At 51.9% G+C, this 21,871-nt stretch overlaps 1 protein-coding gene across 1 annotated transcript in view; it reads left to right on the top strand.

Annotated features, from left to right (window-relative positions):
- Positions 1-20: 20 nt before the first annotated feature.
- The window catches only part of LOC102449714 (uncharacterized), a 48,659-nt gene continuing 26,808 nt past the window's right edge, over positions 21-21,871 (top strand). Inside the window, exons 1-7 of the mRNA XM_075912482.1 lie at positions 21-118; positions 2,973-3,059; positions 9,658-9,745; positions 9,927-10,053; positions 12,024-12,137; positions 12,930-14,164; positions 19,518-19,728. Of these exons, the coding sequence (XP_075768597.1) occupies positions 36-118; positions 2,973-3,059; positions 9,658-9,745; positions 9,927-10,053; positions 12,024-12,137; positions 12,930-14,164; positions 19,518-19,728 (1,945 nt within the window). The 5' untranslated portion in view covers positions 21-35. The remainder of the gene's footprint in view (positions 119-2,972; positions 3,060-9,657; positions 9,746-9,926; positions 10,054-12,023; positions 12,138-12,929; positions 14,165-19,517; positions 19,729-21,871) is intronic.

Genomic DNA, 21,871 nt, shown 5'->3' with positions numbered 1-21,871 from the left:
GCAGAAGGAGGCAGCCTCTGCCGCCGTCACTGCGCATGCGCCCCGAGGGCTTCGTTAGTGCAGTTACTCGCCGTGCCGCTGTTTCTGTTTCCGGGCACGAGGGATCGGAGGAACCGAGGTGATGCGGGGAGGCGCCTGGGGAGCGGGAGGATGCAGTGGGGAGGGGGCTGGACACGGGGGAGTTTGGGCGGGGCTGGGGGCGGGGCAAATAAATCGCTGCGGGGCAGCGGCAGGAGGTTTTGCCCTGGGACCCAAATCACTGGCTGCGCGGCTCCTTGTCACACACACCGCGGGGGGGGGGGGGGGGGCAGAGATCACGTGACCCCGACGAGCTGCTACCCAGGGTAAAACTGACCGGGGCGGGGCTTGTAGAGGGGGGCGAAGCCGGTGACCCGTTCCCTCTGCTGTCCTCCCTCGGCCTTTGAATCCCACAGCCCCCCCCCCCGCTCCTTCACATCCCCTCCTCCCCCAGCCCCAGGGGATGTGGCGCTCCCAGTAGCGTTTTCTTGCTTGTTCGATGGTAAGAAAATGCTTCTATAGGAAACTGCTGCCAGAAGTAGCATGGCCCTACAGGGGGCAGCTCCAGTCTGCAGTGTAAGCAACTGCTACTTTCAAACACCAGCACCAGATCTAGCAAATTGCTATAGGCCCAGGGATTATTGTCATGTTTCCGGCTCCTCTCTCAGGGAGGATTACTTGAGGATTACTCAGCACAGAGTTCTTCTTGTGTTGTAAACAAAACACAGGATTGCTTCCCCCCCAGAGTTTTACACTGTTGATTCCTATTTAGGTTATGGTCCAAAGCACTTGCAAACCCCTCTCAACGTGTTCTCATTCACAGCCTTTATAAGTGGACTCTCCAAGCAGAGGTGACTGGCGTAGGGGGACCCAGAGTGCTGGGCAAGGGCTGGTGTAACCCCTGCACTTATTCCACCCCTTTCCTGATCTGCCCTTGCCCTGCCTCATCTCCTCTCCCCCCCACCCGCCTGCCCTTACATACCAGCAGGATTGGGGGAAGTGCAGCAATGCAGCCTCTGCTCTCTTTGGTTCCCTGGCTGCATCACTCTGCTTCTGCCCACACATTTGAGGGGTTGCTAACATGTGTGCTCCTCCCCCCATCTCACCCCAATGTCAAAGCTATTATCTAAAGCAGTGATGAAGATTTTGAACAGGCAGCACAGGATCCAAGCCACAAAGCTCAGCATCTCCTGCCCCCTGCCACAGGACAAGATATGCTGCCTGCAGCCCATGCTCCAGCCACATGGGAAGAGGCAGCATCAAGCTTCACCCCCAGCAGCTGCTTCACCCCCATACCCAGTCATTTGTCACCTCTGCCTCTGGTTAGCTCCTTTTCTCCATTTTTAAACCCTTTTAATATGAAGTCAGCAAAAACATATACATAGAGTGGGCAGGGCAAAGGGCAGTGGTTTCAACAGAGCTGTTGAGCATGCTCTGTGACTGTGCATGCTCAGTGCGCCAAAATTCTTCCTAAGTAGCTCAGTTTCATAGGTAGCAGCTTTCTATATCCATCCTGGAGCAGGCAGGGCAAGGGCGTGCCCCAGAGGGACCTGGGCTGGGCTGAACGGGGAAGCTGCGGGCTGAGGCCCTGACATCCAGCAGGTGAGAAAAATGCTTCCCCTGAGTCTGGCTTGGGGGCTGGGGTGGAAGAATCATGTTATACAGGGCCCTCGGACAGCCCTGCCCAGCCCTGCCTGTGGCTCCCACGCGGGTGGGCTTTAGGAAGTGCGGGGCCCAATTCGAACTGTTTTGGCAGGGCCCCCCATCCCTCTCCTACCCAGGATTTTTTTGTTGAGCCAAAAAAAACCACAACAAACCACAACCACACACAAATATCACATCAAGTAGATCTGATCAAAATGTATATCTATATAATTGAACATTTAAAAAAAATGCCATCCTTTACTTTGCAAAATTTTACACAAAATTAAATCACTTGCCTTAAGTGTAGGTCAAATATTTTCAATTGCAAACTATCCAGTTTTTTCAATAAAGTTTAAAGCTTGATTTTTAAAAAGTTACCAGAGAGTGTTGCATTGTTTTACTTTTTAAATAGCAAAAATGGAGTCTTTTTTTAAGAAAGTGTCAGTTCTGTGGTAAAATTCGAGTCCTTAGTGATTTCAGCACCAATGATTTCACTAGGTCATATGGTACCTCACCACCATTGCCTCCTTTGCACTGCCCTTCAACACGTTGCCTGCATGTTGAGTCTAAGGTCTACACAAGATTTTATCAATGATTTTTGCTCAAGCGATCACTGAGACAAGACTTTCAATTGATTCTAGTCAGCTCTGCCTTTAAACACTGGGGCTACATCTAGACTGGAATGATTTTACGCAAATGCTTTTAATGGAAAAGTTTTTCCGTTAAAAGCATTCGCTGAAAAGAGCATCTAGATTGACATGGATGCTTTTCCGCAAAAGCACTTTTAGCGGAAAAGTGTCTGTGCCAATCTAGACGCGGTTTTGCGCAAGAAAGCCCCGATCGCCATTTTTGTGATTGGGGCTTTTTTGCGCAAAACAATACCGTCTACACTGGCCCACTTGCGCAAAAGCATTTGCGCAAGAGGGCTTTTTCCCGAACGGGAGCAGCATAGTATTTCCGCAAGAACACTGACAATCTTACATGAGATCGTCAGTGTCCTTGCGGAAATTCAAGTTGCCAGTGTAGGCAGCTGGCAAGTTTTTCCACAAAAGCAACTGCTTTTGCAGAAAAACTTTCCAGTCTAGATGCAGCCTGGATGTAAAATGTCAGATATAATTGAGGACTCCCAAATAGACTCTACACCACCAGAAATAAAACTTGTTTCCATCTTCTGTGACTTTCAGTTAGATGTTACTCACTATCCTCTGCTTAGTGTTCAAGTTATGGTAGACCCTAAGCCAGGTCATGTTAAGTTCAGGTCTTTTACCTTTTAATCCTACAATATGGATAACAACATTTCATTCTCCCAGCTCCAATTCTTACGTGAATTTCAACCAAAAAGAGCCAAAATTGATCATCTTGAGACAGCAAGAGTGTCTACTGATCTCTGTGGCAAAGTAAGTTGTCTATATAAATAAGGTCTGCTTGTGAAGCCTTTTCCTACAGTTTATTAACAGATGGCAGTAGATAGCTCACTCAGACCACTGGCTGATAATAGTTAGTCACCCTGACCAGTCATTAACATAGACATGGACTCACCCTACTCTCCATTGACTCTATGATTCTCTGATGACCTGTGACAAAAAAGGAGGGTGTAAAGGGAAACTGAAGGGAGAGACCGCTCTAAATTCACCAATCAAAGAGCAGCATTGCCAACCCCAGAATCACAAGGAACGCCTATACAAAGTTATGAGAATGGTCTACAAATCATAAGATTTTTTTAAAAATAAAACATGTTGGATTTTTATTGGCCTTTTGTTTCTTGAGTATTTAGAGTTCATGTTTTAAAGCTTTCCTCCTTAGCTGTAAGGCCCAGAAGTATAGAGAACTTTTTTTTTTAAATGAAAGCTGAGATTCCTACATAATCAATTGATTCCAGGCCTTTAGAAAAACACCAAATGTTTTGAAACTCATGGTAAAACAGTGGAGGAATTCTTGTGAGCCCATGCTTTGCCCACAGTATAAATAAAAACAAGCAAACAATATCTTTTCCAGTAAACATCCTAATGAGATACAGGCAGTCCCCAGGTTACGTACAAGATAGGGACTGTAGGTTTGTTCTTAAGTTGAATCTGTATGTAAGTCGGAACTGGCGTCCCGATTCAGCCGCTGCTGAAACTGATCAGTTTCAACAGCGGCAGAATCTGGACGCCAGTTCTGACTTACATACAGATTCAACTTAAGAACCCCAGGCATCCCCAAGTCAGCTGCTGCTGAAACTGATCAGCGGCTGATTCCAGGAAGCCCGGGGCAGGGACTTCCTGTAGTCAGCCACTGGTCAGTTTCAGCAGTGGCTGAATCAGGACGCCTGGGGCAGAGCAGCTGGGGTGCTGCCGGGTTGGTTCCGTAGCGCCCAGAGCGGCGCTACGGGACCAACTGGCAGCGCCCCAGCTGCTGTACCACAGGCGTCCGGAGCAAAGCCGCGGAGCACGGGGGCAGCGGGACAGCCCAGACGCGCCGTGGCTGTCCTGCTGCCCTCGGGCTCCGCGGCTTTGCTCTGCTTTGCTCCCCGTCTCCCTGGTCTGCAGACCAGGGGGACAGGGAGCAAAGCCGCGGAACACGCAGGCAGCGGACAGCCCACACGCATCTGGGCTGTCCGCTGCCCGCGTGCTCCGCGGCTTTGCTCTGCTTTGCTCCCCGTCTCCCTGGTCTGCAGACCAGGGAGACGGGGAGCAAAGCAGAGCAAAGCCAAGGAGCATCTCCCTGGTCTGCAGACCAGGGAGACGGGGAGCAAAGCAGAGCAAAGCCAAGGAGCATGCGGGCAGCGGACAGCCCAGACGCGTCTGGGCTGTCCGCTGCCTGCGTGCTCCGCCGCTTTGCTTCCTCTTCCTGGTCTGCTGGAGACCAGGGAGACGGGCCCTGTTCGTAACTGCGGATCCGACATAAGTCGGATCCGCGTAACTCGGGGACTGCCTGTACTGTAAATGGTGAACTGAATTCAACAGCTTATGAACAGGTACAAACCTAGTTTTTCAGATTTGAGATGGGTTACCAGGAAATACATGACAATAGGAAATCTTTCTACTCTCAAGTCAGCATATTCACAAAGCACCTATAATTTTGATCCATGCATTTATTGGATAGTGAAAGAGAAAGGAGGGGAATTAGTGTAGATAAATGTTCAAATTTAAAAAAAAAGCCTGAAGGAATTAGGACTGGGCTCCTACATCTCACGTTCAGAACTGACTAGGACACTTACGACCAGATTTTCAAAGGTGTGTAAAGATCAGTTAGATATCTTTGAAGATTCGAATTGGAAACTGTCTCTTTAGGAGCTTAATTACCTTTGAAAATCTGAGCTTAGATTTCCAAGTCCAATTTTCAAAAATGACTTTAGTCATTCAAGTGCTTTTGAAAATTTTAACTGGGGGCTTAAAGAGACAAAAATAGACACAAGGCAGGAGATATGGTATTCCTTTTAAAAACACGTGACATCTATTTTAAACTAAATTTTATATTTTTCTCCCAAGGGCAACTGACCCATCCGTCCCCCTCACTACGCCACTGCCCCCCTTCCTGCAGATCTATCATCTTAATGCATGTGCAAGATCTGTGAGAGCCGTCCCATGAATCTGCAGTTAGTGTCTGTGGCGCCTGCTTTTGAGTGGTGTCTCAATGCTGCCACACTCACCTCCAAAGAGGGAGCTTCCCAAAGCAGGCCCTTGTTGCAGACCCCCAAGGCATCCACAGGTCCAGTCTCCTTTCAGTGGGCCCACTTCCCAGGGCTCATTGATCTTGGATCTGGCTTCCGTCCCCTCTCCAACCCCCATCAGAACTACTGTGCCCTCCTAACTTAGGAAAAGAATAAATAGGAAGATTGGAAATTAACCCACTCAGTCTCATGTCCCCTAGGCAGGGAATGAGCCATGTACATTAGGCCCCAGCTGGAGTATCATGTCGAGTTCTGGGCATCACATTTCAGAAAATGTGGAGAAACTGGAGAACGTCCAGAGAAGATCAACATAAATGATGAAAGGTCTAGAAAACATGAGATATGAGGGAAGGCTGAAGAAATTGGCCTTGTTTACCTTAGAAAAGAGAAGACCGAAAAGGGACATGAGAGCAGCTTTAAAGTATCATAAGGAGGAGGAAGAAAAATTGTTCTGCTTGGCCTCTGAGGTTAGGATGAGAAGCAATGGGCTTAAATTGCAGATATTTAAGACTAGGTTAGACCAGACACCTGTCAGGGATGAGCTAGGGCAACTCAACTTTGGAAGCCCTAGGGGCCACACTGATATTTACAGAACATGCTGAGGGCCTCAACTTAAGTGTGGTTGCATATGCAAGCAAATATATACAAATAGCTTCTCTCACACTGATAGGCATGAATACAAAGATTAAGGCAAGACTACACAACACACAGGCCCCATTGAAGTCAGTTCTGCTGATATTAATAAAATGCAATATTTACCCGATTTCTACTTGTGACAACACTTTTCATGAGCAATGACAGTCCAAGAATTTAACTACTAAAACACATATCAACAGAAGATTATTATACTGACTACTTTTGTTTTGGCTCCCACTCGCCAGCCACATGTTGATCCCCACAGAAACCAAACTGCACCACGGGGTGCAAACAAACTGACCGTGGGCAGCATACCAAGTTATTAATAAATATTTTATAAACCTTTACCTTTTCTCTCTGCTACCATGTCTCCTCTTCTTACTTCCTCTTCTTGCCCCTCTGTGCCCTCACACAACTTGCTCCATCCCCACCTTTCTCATGCCCACCCCTTTTTTCAAGCCTTCTCCCAGCACCTTCCCCTCTAGTCCCCAATGCCCTTCCCCTCTCCTCTCCTCTCCCAGCATCACCCTGTCCCCCCCCCTCCCACTGACATCTCCCCTCCTGCCCTTTCCCTCATTGTCTGCACTTGGCCCCCTGGAATGTGTCTCACCTCCATCTGCCTCTTGGTGCCTTCCCCTTTCTTCTCCCTCCCCCTCCGCACAAGCCTCTTCCTCTCTCCCCCCTCCCCTCTGTACAAGCCCCTTCCTATTCCACCCCATCAGAGCCCCTGCCACCACTCCCGCTCCCGCTCCCGCGCCTGCTGCGGGGCCTGTGTGCGAACCGCATGCACCGCGTCATCGTGGTGACACTTTTCAGTTTTAAAATCCTGGGTGTGATGTCATGTCATGGCTGGGCGTCTCCCCGCCCACCTGCGAATGGCACGCACAGCAGGAGCAGCCGGCAGCAGGAGCAGGTAAGGCCGGAGGAGAGGCAGCCAACTTCCGGGTGCAGGGGCGCGGGGCCCAAATCGGCTGAATCGGCTTAAAACCAGCCCTGGTCACTTGCCCCTGCCTGGGTCTGTGGCTCGCAATGCTAGAAAGTTGGAGCCGGGGCCAGAGGCTGCAACCTGCTCCCTCCATGCTGGCAGAAGGCCTGGGGACACACTCCTGAGGTCTGGCTGTGGCACAGGGCTGAGGGGGCAGAGGCACAGGCAGAGGCTGCAGAGATTTGGCTGCCTTGGAGCAGCGATGGTTTCTCACTCCCCTCCAGAACAGGGCTGGCTCCCAGCTGCCCAGGGGTGGGGCATGAATACGGGAGATGGGGGCAGAGGACTAGCCCTGTGCCATGGTTGTTGGTCCGTATCTGGCCTTCCCCTGGCATTGTCTGGGGCTGGAGGTATAGAATTAGAAACAAAGAAAAGGGCCTGTGGCTCCTGTCCCTGCTGCCATGGTTTTGCCTGGCAGCCACATGGGGTTGCTGTGGCTATTTGAAGGGCTCATGGCTCTGGCCTTGCTGGGGTGGCAATGTGACTGGGAGCCGTGCACCATGGAAATAAGATGCTGCTGCTTGAGCCACTGCCTGGAAATTCGGTGGCAGTGGCAGCACGATGTACATAAAAAGTGGCCAAATGCTGTCCGTGGGCCGGATCAAAGTGTGAGGAGGGCTGGATCCAGCCCCTGGGCCGTGTCTTGCCCAGCCATGCTCATGGAGTCAGAATTTACAAGGCAAATATCCATGGGTAGCCCCTCCCTGCACTGTTCCCTAACACAGGGCTCCCAATTTAACCTCTGTGTTATAACAATCTCAGCATTTGCAGGGCCTGAGTGGAGAAGGGGGAAAGAGTTGGAATGGTTCCGTTTGCCTTAGAATTCAGGAGTTATTGTAAACTTCTGGAGCCAGGGAGCCTTCTGCTATTTCTCTCCCATCTCCCGCTGTGCACCAGTGGGCTGCCCCTTGTGCTGTTGGAGCACTCTCATGCCTCTGTGTTCTCTGTTTTACAATATTGCAGTCACTTTTGTTTAACATTATCAGACATTGTATCTAGTGGCCATTTTCCCCAGTTCAATTCAGATTCACAAACGCTACGTCTACACTGGCCCCTTCTTCGGAATAGGCATGCTAATTTCGAACTTTGGAATAGGGAAATCCGTGGGGGATTTAAATATCCCCTGCGGGATTTAAATAAACATGGCTGCCGCTTTTTTTCCGGCTTGGGGAAAAGCCGGAAAAGAGCATCCAGACTGGCGCGATCCTCCGGAATAAAGTCCTATTCCGGAGGATCTCTTATTCCTACTTTCAAGGAATTTTTAAATGCCCAGTAGTTCAGACTCCCTGCCTGCGGCTACACACGGCATGGGCTAGGTAGTTCGAACCAAGGCCCCTAATTTGGACTACCATTACTCCTCATTGCAGGAGGAGTAATAGTAGTCCAAATTAGGGGCTTTAGTTCGAACTACCTAGTCCGTGCCGCGTGTAGCTGCGGGCAGGTAGTTCAAACTGCCAGGCATTTAAAAATGGCGGCACCTGGGAACATGCAAATAAAGCCTGAGATATTTTAATCCCGGGTTTCATTTGCAAGTTTGAATGACTACATTAGCCACCTTAGTTCGAACTAGGGTGGCTAGTGTAGACATACCCTCAGAGAAAAATGATGGTTCAAGTCTGATTCCAGGTCAGTTAAAAATCGTACTTTCCTGGGCCTGGTTCAGTTCTGGCAAGTTCAGCTGGTCCAATGGAATCCATATCTGATGAGCTGTCCCTAGCAGCTGTGGGGCACCCCAGGAGCAGCTCAGGCATGTGGGGAGGGGTCCCTGGTTACTGTGCAGGCAGAGGAGGCTGGTGTCTATCTCTGCTCAGGGTACAGAGCCCTAGAGCTGGCTGAGTTTCCTGGGTCGTAGGCTGCTTCCTCTGACACCATGATCTGGGAGCCCAGGCTAAGCAGCAGGTCTGTAGCAGGGAGACATTCACTGCAGCCCCTCTGTGCCCATCCCGGGTGGGGACGTTCCCCGGTGCCTATTACTCACCCCTTGGGGGAGCCCCAAGCTCTGTTGGCATCAGTTCCAGGTGATGGGGAGAGATCTGGTGGAAAAAGGCTAGGAGGGGCAGGAAAGTGACTCAGCCAAACCAGCCTCTTCCAGCCTGTTTGTGCCAGACAGGAGGGGAGGGGTCTCTGTATGTCTGCGGGTCCCAGAGCTGCTACCTCAGTGACACAGCCAGGTTCTCACTGGAGAGGAAATGCCCATGGGTACCGGGCAGACACCAGTGCTCCCAGCAGAGGGGAGAGGGCAGGAGAGGGACAGGGGAGACCAGAAGGGGCAGCAAGTGCAGGAATTAGGGAGAGATTTCCAGCCCTCAACCTGTCCAGGCTCATTCACTGCATCACCCTGGGCAGATTGACTGTCCTGAGAGCAGGATGCAGGGAAGGAAAAGCCAGTTCCTACCCCTCCCAGCCCCCATGTGACCAGAGGAGGGGGGACTGGCCTCAGGGACAATTTGGGGGAATCCCCCACAGTGGCAGGCTTGGAACTTCTGCTCTTTTCTAGCATCTATCTCAGAGTCTCTGTCCCAGGGAGGGTGTAAAAGTGCCTGGTAGGCTCAGCGTTGGTGGGAGGGGCCATGTCTGTGTTGTAACCACACAACTGAGGGGTTCCTAGCATGGCGGAGCCTAGAGCGTCTGTCTCCAGGGAGAGAGCTTTGGGGAACTGGGGGTGTGAAATGAACCCAACCCACTTTGGAAACCTCCCTAGTCACTCCTCTTGCCCTGACAGGGTGAAGACTCACATCCCCACTTCGCTCCAGATCGTCCTGTCTTGCAGGAGGCAGGGCAGGGAAATGGCTGTGGTGGAGCCAGCTCAGGTAGGGGATTTTGTGGGGAGTTGCAGGGGGATTATTGTAGAGAGGGAGGGGCAAGAAATACACATGGTGAGGTCTCTCTGGGCAGGTTTGGGGTGGGATTCTGCTCCTCAGTCCTCCATTGTGACTAGTGGGGCTGGGGCTGGGGCGGCAGGTGCTGAGTAGGGGGCCTCTGTTGTTTCAGGTGCCCGTGACCTTCGAGGAGGTGGCTGTGTATTTCACCGCAGGGCAGGGGGCGCTGCTGGGTCCCAATCAGAGAGCCCTCTACAGGGACGTCATGCAGGAGAACTATGAGACTGTGGCCTCGCTGGGTAAGGATTCCTGTGCCTGCAGCTAGCAAAGCCCTGGGGCCAGCATTTCTGCATATGCTCAGCGCAGTTAGAGGGGACCACAGCCCTCCTGTGAGAGACACTTTCATCCCCATGTCCCCTTCAGGGGAACAGGGGAGTCAGATGCCTAAGGGACATGCTAATTCATCCTCATCTCCCCAGCTTTCAGAGACCAGAAGCAGGGAACTGTCCTGCCTACATTATTTCTCAAACACACACCATTCATCTGCCTCCTTGGGACTGGCTCTGTCCATAGGGAAGGCTCTAGTTCCGTGGTCACCAACCAGTAGATCATGATCTACTGGTAGATCTCAGGGCCTCTAAGAGTAGCTCTTGAGCCCTCTCTGAACTGCGTGCCTGCGCAGTACATTTACATTAGATTTCCTCATTTGAGGAGCAGCTACTCACCGAGCAACAACAACAGGTGAATAGCTGCGAGGAATGGTGGGAGCTGGGAGATCTGGAGGGCTGAAACATCCCAGCCAGCTGACTGTGGCTTTCAGCTGAAAGAGGCTGCCCCACGCTCCAGCTGATCGGCGGCTTCTCCTCTGCACCTGCCCACGTGGAGCTTGGTGCACCCTGGCTGAGCACCATAGCCAGCTGGCCAGGCAGCCACTTCTCTTCCCTCCAGCCTGGCTGCCCTGTGCTCAGCTCAGGGAGGCTGCATCTAGCTCCAGCTGTGCTGGAGCAAGCTTCCCAGGCTGAGCGCAGGATCACAGATGCCCATCTGATGGACTGTATATGACTAGCAATCTCAGACTACAACCCTGACTTCAAGACACTGGCAGATACTGTTCAGTCACAGGTGTCACACTGAAACTTTGTTATTGGAAGAAAAAATATATAATTATCAATACTTGATTTTAGATTTACAAAATAGCAGAGGACAAAATGTATAATTGTAAATGCTTCATTTGATATTTAAATAGCGTGAATTAAAAACAGACCATTTATTTCATACCTATAAACATGTGATTTTAATTTTATATATTGCATAATTTAAAAATAAACTGTTTAACAGAGTGTATAAGGGCTGGGGATAGCAAGTGATGGACAGGAGAATAGAGGGGGCGAGTCTTCAAGGAAGGGGCAGGGCGGTAGATCTTCGCCTGTTCTGAGTCTTAAAAAGTGATCTTGGGTGTAAAAAGGTTGGAGACCACTGCTCTAGTTTGTGCATACTTGGAAATAGGAAGGAATTTAATCCCAGAGCTGTGTGTCAGCAAGTCCCCCAGAGCCCACGGATGATTAAAACTCCTAGTGAGGGTGACAACACCCTCTGTCATTAAGGTGTTGGGAGTCACTGAGCCCTGCTCCCACATCCACAGATGTGACTTTCATCCGGCAGGTAGAACAGAAGGTTTATGAGTTCACAGGGATACAGTATAGAACAGACTTGTTAGTACACGGACCAGGAGCAGTTTCCACAATCCATCTTAGAGACAAGGGGGCCCTGAGCCAACCCCCTCCCCATCTCTGTCCCCAGGCCAAGAAGACTCACTTTCACCCTCCACGACTCGTCCTTGGCTGCAGCCAGCCCTGTCTCAAGCCTTTGTCCAGCTTCCCGGGCAAAAGGTGTACCCTGGGCATACACCGCTCCTAGCTTCAGATGACAATGAGCCTGGGCTATTGTGAATGTGCTGTCCTGAGCATCTTCCCTCAATCACTCTGAAATTCCCATCCCCATCTAGATAGTGGTGCAGTGCTCAGGGAAATTGAGGCACACACACACGGAGTTACTAGAGGACAATAGAAATCACATAACTTAGGGAATACAATCCTGACTTTGTCACATCCCCCACCCTGTTCTGCCTCTGAAATCTCCTGCTCTCAAGATCTCTTGAGTTACCCCAGTCCCATGTAGGATCAGATTGTGCTCAGGGAATGTTTCTTGTGACACACACTCTGCTCAGATTCCATGTGCCTTCACCTTGCCTGATCTCACCCCTGTGCAGGATTCTCCATTCCCAAACCTGACCTGATCACCCAGCTGGAACGAGGGGAAGAACCGTGGGTCCCAGATCTCCAGCCCTCCAAAGAAATGGAGTTCCTGAGAGGCACTTGCACAGGTGAGAAGTCAGGGAAACTGACTTAGAAACCATCCAGCAAGTGCAGGAAAAAGCTGGGAGTCCCCAAAATGAGCAGTGAGCAAGAGCCCTTGCTTCCACCCCATGTCCCCCAGGAAGGGCTGCAGGTATCATCCTGGCAAATACCTGTCATAGCTCCCTAGACATCCTTTTAGCTGTCAGGAGTTTATTCTCTTTGTTTCCTTCCCTGGAAGTGTTTGGTTGGGATGTACAGGTAGAATCCAATGTCTTAGTCTCTCAAACTATTATTGTGTCTACACTGGTGCGTTCTTGCACGAAAATGGCCGCTCTTGCGCAAAAACATGCCGCCTGTCTACACTGGCAGTGCATTCTTGTGCAAGTAAACTGATGTACTGTAGAAAATCAGGGCTTCTTGCTTGAGAACTCTGACACTCCCTCTCAGGAAGAAGCCCTCTTGCACAAGAGCTCTTCCAGAAGAGGGCAGTGTAGACAGGCAACATGAATTTCTTGTGCAAGAAGCCCCTATGTTTAAAATGGCCATAAGAGCTTTCTTGCTCAAGAGAGTGTCTACACTGGCATGGATGCTCTTGCACAAAAGCACATCTTTTGCGAAAAAGCACATGCCAGTGTAGATGCTCTCTTGTGGAAGAGTTTTTGCACAAGAACTCTTCCGCAAAAGAGTTTGTGCGCAAGAAGCTGCCAGTGTAGACGTAGCCTTATTGTTTTGTGCTTTCTGTTGTTGGAATTTCCCTGTGGGTCTTTTCACCCCAGCACAGACAGTGACTCCTGCATGGATTCTCTCTCTCCCAGCAGGTGCTAGGACAGTGAGGGAAAACAAGGAGGAGAATCAACGGCAGGAAGGTCCTGGCACCGTAGAATCACAGGGAACATCTTTGGAGGGAGCTGAAGGGGATTTTTCCCAGTGTGTAGAACAGGGGGAAGCCTGGGGAAATGAATACAGGGCAGAGAGGCAGCTGGAGAACAATCCAAGCAGGAAAGCAGAGGAATCCAGTCAAGGAGGGGAAGGATCCAAGGAACCCAAGGAAACACCAGCCCAGAAGTCAAATCCCAATGGAAAGAAACCTTGTGAATGCTCAGACTGTGGAAAAATATTTAGTGAGAAGTCAGGCCTTATTCTGCCCCAGAGAGGGCACCCAGGAAAGAGACTCTGCAAGTGCCTGGAGTGTGGAAAAAGCTTGCTTGTACTGTCATCCCATATGGAACCTGAGATTGTCCACAGAGGAGAAAAATCCCATAAATGCTTTGAGTGTGGGAAAAGCTTCTTTTCGAGAGCACACCTGGCTAGACATCAGCAAACCCACAGTGGAGAGAAGCCATATAGATGTTTGGAATGTGGGAAGAGCTTCAGTCAGCGGTCAAATCTTATTACACATGAGAGAATCCACACAGGAGAGAGACCATATAAATGTCATGTGTGTGCAAAAGGTTTCACTTGGCATTCAGAGCTCATTAGACATGAGAGAACCCACACAGGGGAAAAACCATACAAGTGCTCCGAATGTGAGGAAAGCTTCAGTCAAAACTCTCACCTTATTATCCATCAGAGAATGCACACAGGAGAGAGACCATATAGATGCCATGAATGTGGGAAAGGTTTTACTCACCAATCAGCCCTTACTGTCCATGAAAGATCCCACACAGGGGAGAGACCATATAAATGTGGTGAGTGTGGGAATGGTTTCACCCACAGATCAGTCCTTACGGTCCATGAGAGAACCCATACAGGAGAGAAACCATATAAATGCCATGAATGTGGGAAAGGTTTTGCCCACCGATCAGTCCTTACTGTTCATGAGAGAATTCACACAGGAGAGAAACCATATAAATGCCACGAGTGTGGGAAATGTTTCACTAGTCGAACAGTCCTCATGAGACATGAAAGAATCCATACAGGAAAGAGGCCGTATAAATGCTGTAAATGTGGGAAAGATTTCATTTGGCAAACTGCCCTCATTGGACATGAAAGTACTCACATAAAAGAGAAACCATATAAGTGCTTGGATTGTGAGGAAAGCTTCAGTCCAACTTAACACTTTATTATCCACAAGAGAGAGAGAGACAGAGACTTGTATCAATGCAATGAGTGTGGTAAAAGCTTTGGGTGCACTTCACACTTTACTAGACATCAGAGAATCCACACAAGTCCCGCATCAGCAAATCCCCCAGAGAAACCTCTGATCCGTATGCAAGGAGGGGGAGAAGGGTGCAAAAGCACCCCCTTACAATCCCTCAAATAAGTATGCGCCAGCCAGCCAGGGGAAAGCCAGAGAGGCATGCTGCCTGAGCCTTCCTCCTCCATGTTCTGGGGGACTGGGGGAAGGCTGGAGCTGATTTCCCCATTTACTTTGAGGACCATGGGTGTGCCTGTGGGGGGGGGGGGTGCAGTCACACACTTGCAGTCCACATTTACAAAAAAAGCACCCCCCCCCCCCCAGAAATTCCTGTATAGGGCCTGGTGTGTAAAACACTTCTATTAGAGTGGGGGTCAACAATCTTTTCAAACTGCAAAGAGCCAAACTACATCAAAATTCAGAACAAGTGATTTATAAAGAGCTGCATAAAAATGCCCATTTGCATGACTGAAAATATACAACTTAATATCATAGATAATTATAGATAATTGACATGGTGATTAATAATAGTACAAAGGAAACATTGCACTCACGGACTCTATTTAATGGGACTTCTACTGCATCTTTTCACACATTTCTTTGACATTTACATCATAACTGGTCAAATCCAGCTTTGTGCATGTATTCAGAATGTCTTATGCCAATTTGATGATGGGGGCTGGGGATGTGAGGTGCAGGGGTCTGGGTTGCGGTGTTTGAGGGGCTGAGGGCAGGGGAGATATATGAGGGGCACAGATTTGGGGTGTGTGTTGTGCAGGAGTGTTATGGCAGGAGACTGGAGATGTGGGGGTGCAGAAGTTTGGGGATGTGGGTGTAAGAGGGGCTCAGGGCAGGGGGTTCAGGGTTAGGGTGTGGGGGAGTACAGGAGTGTTATTATGCTGCAGCCAGATGGGGGCTGGGCCCCAACTAGGGGCTTGTTGGCCAGGCTTCATTTTTTAAATAAAGTAAAATATGACCAACACAAAAGATTTCAGCATTGTCCTTATTTATGGTAGGGACAAGGAACCTTTTTTGCATGAGGGCCACTGACCCACAGAAAAATCAGTTGAGGACCACACAAGTGAGAAGCAAAAAAACAACCCCTCCAGAAACCTCCAACCCTCACTGAGGTGGCCCCCAACTGAGACACCTCATTCCCCTGGCACTCCAGCCCCGTAGGGGGGAGGGTAGGGAGAACTGAGGTTCAAGGCCTCAGGCCAGATTTTCTCTACCTTTTTACATATATAGAAACAAGAACTGATAAAAGTCCTTGTAGGGCAAGAACTTTCATGTTCCTCTTTTATTTAAAATCAACATTGAGTAACATTTCTATACATTATGCCACCATTTCCTTTGGGTTATGTCTACACTGCAGGCTTCTTGCACAAGAATGACCGTTCTTGCACAAAAACTTGCGGAACGTCTACATTGCGCGCATGTTCTTGTGCGAGTAAATTTACAGTAAGGCATCGGAACAGAGGGCTTCTTGAACAAGAGTTATTCCTCTACCCATGAGGAATAAGCCCTCTTGTGCAAGAGCTCTTGCTCAAGAAGGCAGTGTGGAAGGGCAATAGGGGTTTCTTGCAATAGGGGAGTAAGGGCTTCAGCTTAAAATAGTTCATTAACACATTCCAACAGTGCATCCTTCTGGCCTCTCCCCATCTCGGTGAAGGCCAGTTCACTCCCTCTAGTATACGTGCAGACTCAGGAAACTGAAATGGCTTTTGTTATACAGAATGGCTTCTAGCTATATATGAAATGGTTTCCACTAGATCCTGGAACTTACCCTTTTCCAAGCTGAGGGCAACTGGCTCAAAGAAGTCAGTGGCAGCGCTTCTGAGCCAAGCTTCTCTGAGAACAACACAGCCTCCAGTGTGAAAAAAAGAGCTTTTAAACCAAGCTGGGTTCCAACAGGACTCAGCATCTCTGAGGAAAGTTTCTCACAGCTGGAAGTTTTAAAGAGTTGAGATTTTGCCTCTGTTGCCAGAGCACTGATTTCATTACTAGAAGTTTTACCTGACATTGCTGGGGTCCTTAATTCAATTTTTATAGTTTGGAGAATAAAATGAGAATGTCCGGGCTTCATTTCAGTCATTGGCCTGCGGTGGGGCTGGGGAGGAGGGGGTCAGCAGGCAGGGTGCCCTGGAAAGCGAGCACTGTCCCAGCCCTCTGTCACTGCAGCAGCTTGGGGCCAGGTGAGGTGCCTCTCCATGGTCGTTGCAGCTCTCACGGTTTAGGAGAAGTGCTTGAACGAACAGGCAAACACACAGACACAGGCAGACAAACTCTCCCAAATAGACAGTAGATTCAACGTAGTAGCAATTCCCTGTGTAGTACTCCTGGGCCGCTTCCTTATGGGCACCACCCTGTGTGGTGAGCCTGGGATAGATGGCAAATCACACAGATTGAAGTTTGATCCTCATTACAGAACAGCTTGAGAGCCTCCTGGTACTTTCCGCACACCCTATCCCCTCATGCTCCTTTTGGTGCCTGCAAACTCAGCCGCTTGACTAGTTCTACCATATTTGCCAGCTGCCTATTGGGCTGGAAGTTTCTCTGCTACACAGTTTCTCTGCACTGCGGGTAAGGGATGGCTGGGCTGGGCTGGGTCCCTCCCAGAACTGGTTGATGCAGGCCCAGCAGAAATTGTGCCCACAGTCTGTGATCACCAGGTCCATGAAATACTCCAGGGAGAGGGGACAGGTCGCTTCCTCCTGGAGACTTTCCAAGGGGCTTGCTGCAGCCATGGCTGCTTCTGGGCAGTGGAACAAGGTTAGTTTGACTTTCCTGAGCTCACACTGTGCCAGGCCTATGCCAGAAATGGGGCATTTCCCTTCCTGGAAAGGGCCTCAAAGGAAACAATTCAGTCCTGGAGACTTTGGTGAAAAATGTCCCACTAGGGCTCTGGTCCTAAAATCACCTAGGACCGGTTGCAGAGCCTTGCTGATGTGCTGGAGAAGGTCTAGCTGGGGGCTGTAGGTATTGGCCAAGGGCATTCTGTGGCTTTCTTGGTTGGGTCTGTCGATAGCAGGTGACTTCTGAGGTGCACAGACCCACTGCAAGTGCAATAAGGCAGGAGGATGTTGATGTCCCTGTAAAATCCCAGTGATGCTCCCCCCCAGCACAGGGGCTGATGTGAATAAAGCCAGGTGCTGGGCTCAAGCAGCAAATGAGCAGAGCTCCCTTGACTTGGGAGTGAGCTAAACAGAGACATAAGAATGTGCGTTTGTCCAGTTCTGTCAGTGGAGCCGTTTGCTGGAACAGCCAGGCCAAAAAGCTGATCAGAGCCAGGGAGCACTGGCAACACCCCGTCATCAGAGACCTTGAGGCTGGCTGCAGGAGAGACGAGGGGCTTTTCTTCTACACACATGACAGTCTGGGGGGGGGGAGGTTCTTTTCTTTCCAGGTGCACAAGAGTCACTCTGGTCGCATTTCCAACCTGTTTTACTCCTAAATGAAGGGAAGTTGCACAAGGGGGCAATGGGGACTGGACCTGTACCCAGGGTCTCCAGCACAGATACCCCAGGCCTTAGCTGCTCAGCCCCACTGCCTGGAGAGAAACACCAAACCTCTGCTCATGGATGCTTCTGTCCCTAACAGTCCCACCCCAGAAGAGCAGCCCTGGGAGCCCAGAGCCCTAGGCACAGATGTTCCGCTGGTGCCTGGCCAAGCTGCCTGGAGCCCCATGGAGTGCAGGGGCTGAAGAGACCGTTTCAAACCCTGCAGCAGGGCCAGGAGGGGGAGCTGGGCAGCTCCATGTGTTTTGTTTGTATTTCAGATTGGTGATTGGGCTCTCAAAACCCTCTGCCAGTCCGGTGGGATAAGGGGGAAGGAACAGGCTGGGGGCTGCTCAGGGCAGATAGAGAGTTTGGGGCTCCCCATCAGCCCAGGCTGCCTGGGCAGCTCTTCCCACAGCCTAGCTCTGGCTTCCAGCCTCATTCCCCATGATCCCCCATCACACCCTGATCCCCCGGCAGTGCCCAATACTCCCCACACTGCAACTCCTACCCCCTCCCATCCTCCTTCACCCCCCTGCTGTCCCCACATCCCTCTGCCCTCAGTGCACACAGCAGTAGAGCAGCATCTTCACCCGCACCCAGAGCAGAAGCCAAAGCCTGTAGTGAGGTGGTGGACGGTGGGGTAACCCCTTAGCTCTCGCAGCTGCACGCCTAGGACAGGCTGGGCCAGGCAGGGCCTAGAACAGCCTGTGGTACCTGGGGCAGCCCTTGGGGAGTGGGGCAGGGGCAGGAAGCAGCAACTCCCCACACTGGGCACTGCTGGGGGCGGGGCTGGAGGCTCTGTCTCTCCCCCTGCACCCCAGGGCAGGGCTTCTGCTCACACACTGCCACCACCTCTGTGGGGGCCCACCCAGCCGCACCAATCCTGGGGCAGCAGTGTGCAAAGCAGCTGATTTACAAGGTGATCCCCAACTTATGACCATTTACAACCAGGCTAGTTCTACACTGGCATGATCTTGCACAAATACTCTAATGCAAGAGTTCTTGCGTTAAAGTATTTGCACAAGAGAGCATCTACACTGGCATGTGCTTTTGCGCAAGAGCTTCTGTGCCAGTGTAGACACTGTCTTGCGCAAGAAAGCTCCGATGGCCATTTTAACCATAGGGCTTTCTTGCGCAAGAAATTCATGTTGCCTGTCTACACTGGCCTCTTGCGCAAGAACAGTTGCGCAAGAGGGCTTATTCCTGAGCGGGCGCATCATAGTTCTTTCGCAAGAAGCCCTGATTTTAGACATTAGAACGTCAGTGTTCTTGCGCAAGAACTCGTGGCCAATGTAGACAGGAAGCAAGTTTTTGGGCAAAATTCTGCCAATGTAGACACAGCCCCATTCTTTTTTATACAATCTTGTCTGTCTGTCATGAGATTTTAGATTTTCCCCTCCTGTGCATACGCCCTAGCGCCAGGCCTGGCCATGGTAGTGTTGCAGGGGCTGCAGCTAAAACATTTCCCTGCGTCCAGCCCTGCTAGCAGGTGAGCGCCGCCCTGGCCAGGTTGTGCCCGTCAGATCCCAACCCTGGGACGGACCCTGAGAGGCCCCCACCACCAGAGAAACACCCGCATCTCCCCCACAGGCCGGTTTGCGAACACCGCAGATGGAACCTCCCCCCTCTGTCCTCGCGCGGTCAAAGTTTGGTCTCCGCACTTGGCTCCAGCGGCTGTTTTCAAAGCGTGTGCATAGGCGCCTCTCGATCGGAGCATGCGCAGTAGCTGCGGCCGAGGCCTCTGCCCTCACGCTGCGCGCAGGGGCTAGTACGTTGGGTGCCGCTGGCCCCGCACGCGCGGCTCTGCGCGCTGGTGCCCCGGGCTCGGTCCGGCTGGGCCTCACGGAGGCGGCAGCCCCGCCCCGGGGTGCGGGCGAAGAGAAGGCGGCTCCAGCCCTGCCCGGTTCGGGGAGTCGCTGCCTCCTGCCCCGGGGTGCTGGTGTTCCGGGCTGCCGGGAGGCTGCTGCAGGGGCTGGGCCGGTCAGTGTCACTCGGCCCGGTCTGTGCGCGGCGGGGGCAGGGAACAGGCGCTCGCTCCCCGCGCGGGCTCGCTGTTGCTGCAAGACCCGGCCCAGCACAGAGCGCGGGTTTATTTGGGGTCGGGCCGGTGTCCAGCTCCGCGAAGCAGCAGCAGGCACGTCCCGGGGAGCCCAACGCCGCGGGGCTCGGGCGCGGCCGGGTAACTCCCGGTACGAGCTAAGCCCTGGGCGCTGATGCGGGAGTAGAGTCTCTGAGCCCCGGCCTGTTCCGCCCCCGGCCGTGTTTTCAGTGTTACTCCCCCCCCCCGTCACTTCTGCCCCGCCCACACCACTGCGATTGGCCCGTAGCGGAGCCGTACTGCGCGGGCAGAGGGCGGCGCTAATCCCCGCCGCGGCTCTGCACATCCGCCGCGAATTCGGAGGGAATCGTTTGTTCCGTTACTCGCCGCGCGGCTGCTTCTGAGAAGCGCGGGGGGAGGGGCAGGAAGGATCGTGGGAGCCGAGGTGAGGCGGGGCGGCGCCTGGGACGGGGTACAGCTGGGGGCGGGGGCAGGTGTCGTGTTAGATCCGAGGGGCGATTGGGGGCCGGCAGACCAATTCCTACGGGGGAAGGTTTTGCCTTGGGTTGGGCTTGGGGGGGCAGAAATCACGTGACGCCGACACCAGCCTGTTGACGCGAGGGGGCGGGGTCGTTCCTACGGGCGGGGGCTGCGGGTCAGACCCGGCTCTGCCCAGGTGTCAGTGGGGCACAGGGGTTGGTTCAGAAAGGGAGCCTGGTGCAGGGGGTTGGGGGATGGAGCTGGGAGGGAGGCGGGTGCAGAGGGGAGCTCTGGGCAAGGGAATAGGAGGGAATGGGGATGAAGGAGGCTGTTACCTGAACAGCGCTGGCCCACAACATTTTGGCACCTGAGGACTAAAGTTTTGGCCCAAATCATAGAACCGTAGAGCTGGAAGAGACCTCAGAAGGTCATCGAGTCCAGCCCCCTGCCCTAGTGAGGAGTGACTTTCTCCTTGGGCCATGTCAGAGAGGTTGGGTTTTGTTTGGTTTTTTGCTTCTTGCTTTCCTACAGCCCTGACTAATTTGCAGCCTCCAGCCCCGAAAAAGTTCTCCACCCCTGTGCAGGGGTATACAGTTACTACATATGCTTGTAGAACCATTTGATCTTGGTTCAGGGTAAAATTTACCAATTGATGCCCCCCATACACCTGAACTTGGGCCAAAACTTTGGAAGGTCTCAATTCTGCCTTCTTCCTGTTCTACTCCTCTCATGGTACTGCTCTACATATGCACCAGCAGCATATGCACCATATGCTCTACATATGCACCAGCAGCAGACACAATTTTCTACACCCTAGGTCCTAGTGGCGTCCTCCCCACCCCCAGTCTGGCATCTGAAGCGGCTGCCTCAGTTGGCTTTGTGGTAAGGCCAGCCCTGGACCTGGAGCAGGGCAGTGGGATGCAGAGGGGGTTGCAAGCTCCAGCAATGGGTACGGAGATGGGTTTATGAGAGGGTTCTGATGTGGAGTAGGGGAGGAGTGCAGGATACAGTAATTCCTCACTTAACACATACCTGCTTAACACGTTTTTGCGATAGCACGATTTTTTTGGGGGAACATTTGTCAAACAACACAACACCGTCCCCGCAATAACACGATTTCCCTTAGCGCTGGCCAGTGGCCAGCAGCTGTGCAAGGCTTCCCCTGCCTCCCTGCAAAGCGGCAGAGGTTTGCCGCTCACAACACTGTTCCCCAGCGACCCCCTCTGGCCAGATGCCTTGCGTCCGGCCAGAGGGATTCACCAGGGAATGGTGCGGCGAGCGGCAAACCTCCACCGCTTTTTATGGAGGCAGAGGAAGCCCCACTCAGCTGCCCGCAACCGGCCAGCTGGGGAAACCCAGCCGCCGACTGCAAGCCCACTCCACTGTCCTCCCCTCCCCTTCCCCAGAGCCAAACACCTTCCCAGTCCCCTTTCTCCCCCAACCTTATGTTCCGGTCCCATCTGCTAACAAGTGCAAGCTGGAGCCACATGCACAAACACAACCCCTCCCATAACATGTTTTCACTTAACATGAATACTTTCAGAAACACATCTAGGCTACGCCTAGACCAGTGGTCCCCAACACGGTGCATTTGTGTGCGCCCGC

Source organism: Pelodiscus sinensis, chromosome 31 (assembly GCF_049634645.1).
Source record: "Pelodiscus sinensis isolate JC-2024 chromosome 31, ASM4963464v1, whole genome shotgun sequence".
In the NCBI taxonomy this organism is placed as follows: domain Eukaryota; kingdom Metazoa; phylum Chordata; order Testudines; family Trionychidae; genus Pelodiscus; species Pelodiscus sinensis.
Note: the sequence above shows the minus strand (reverse complement) of the source record. Positions and strands in the feature narration are given on the sequence as shown.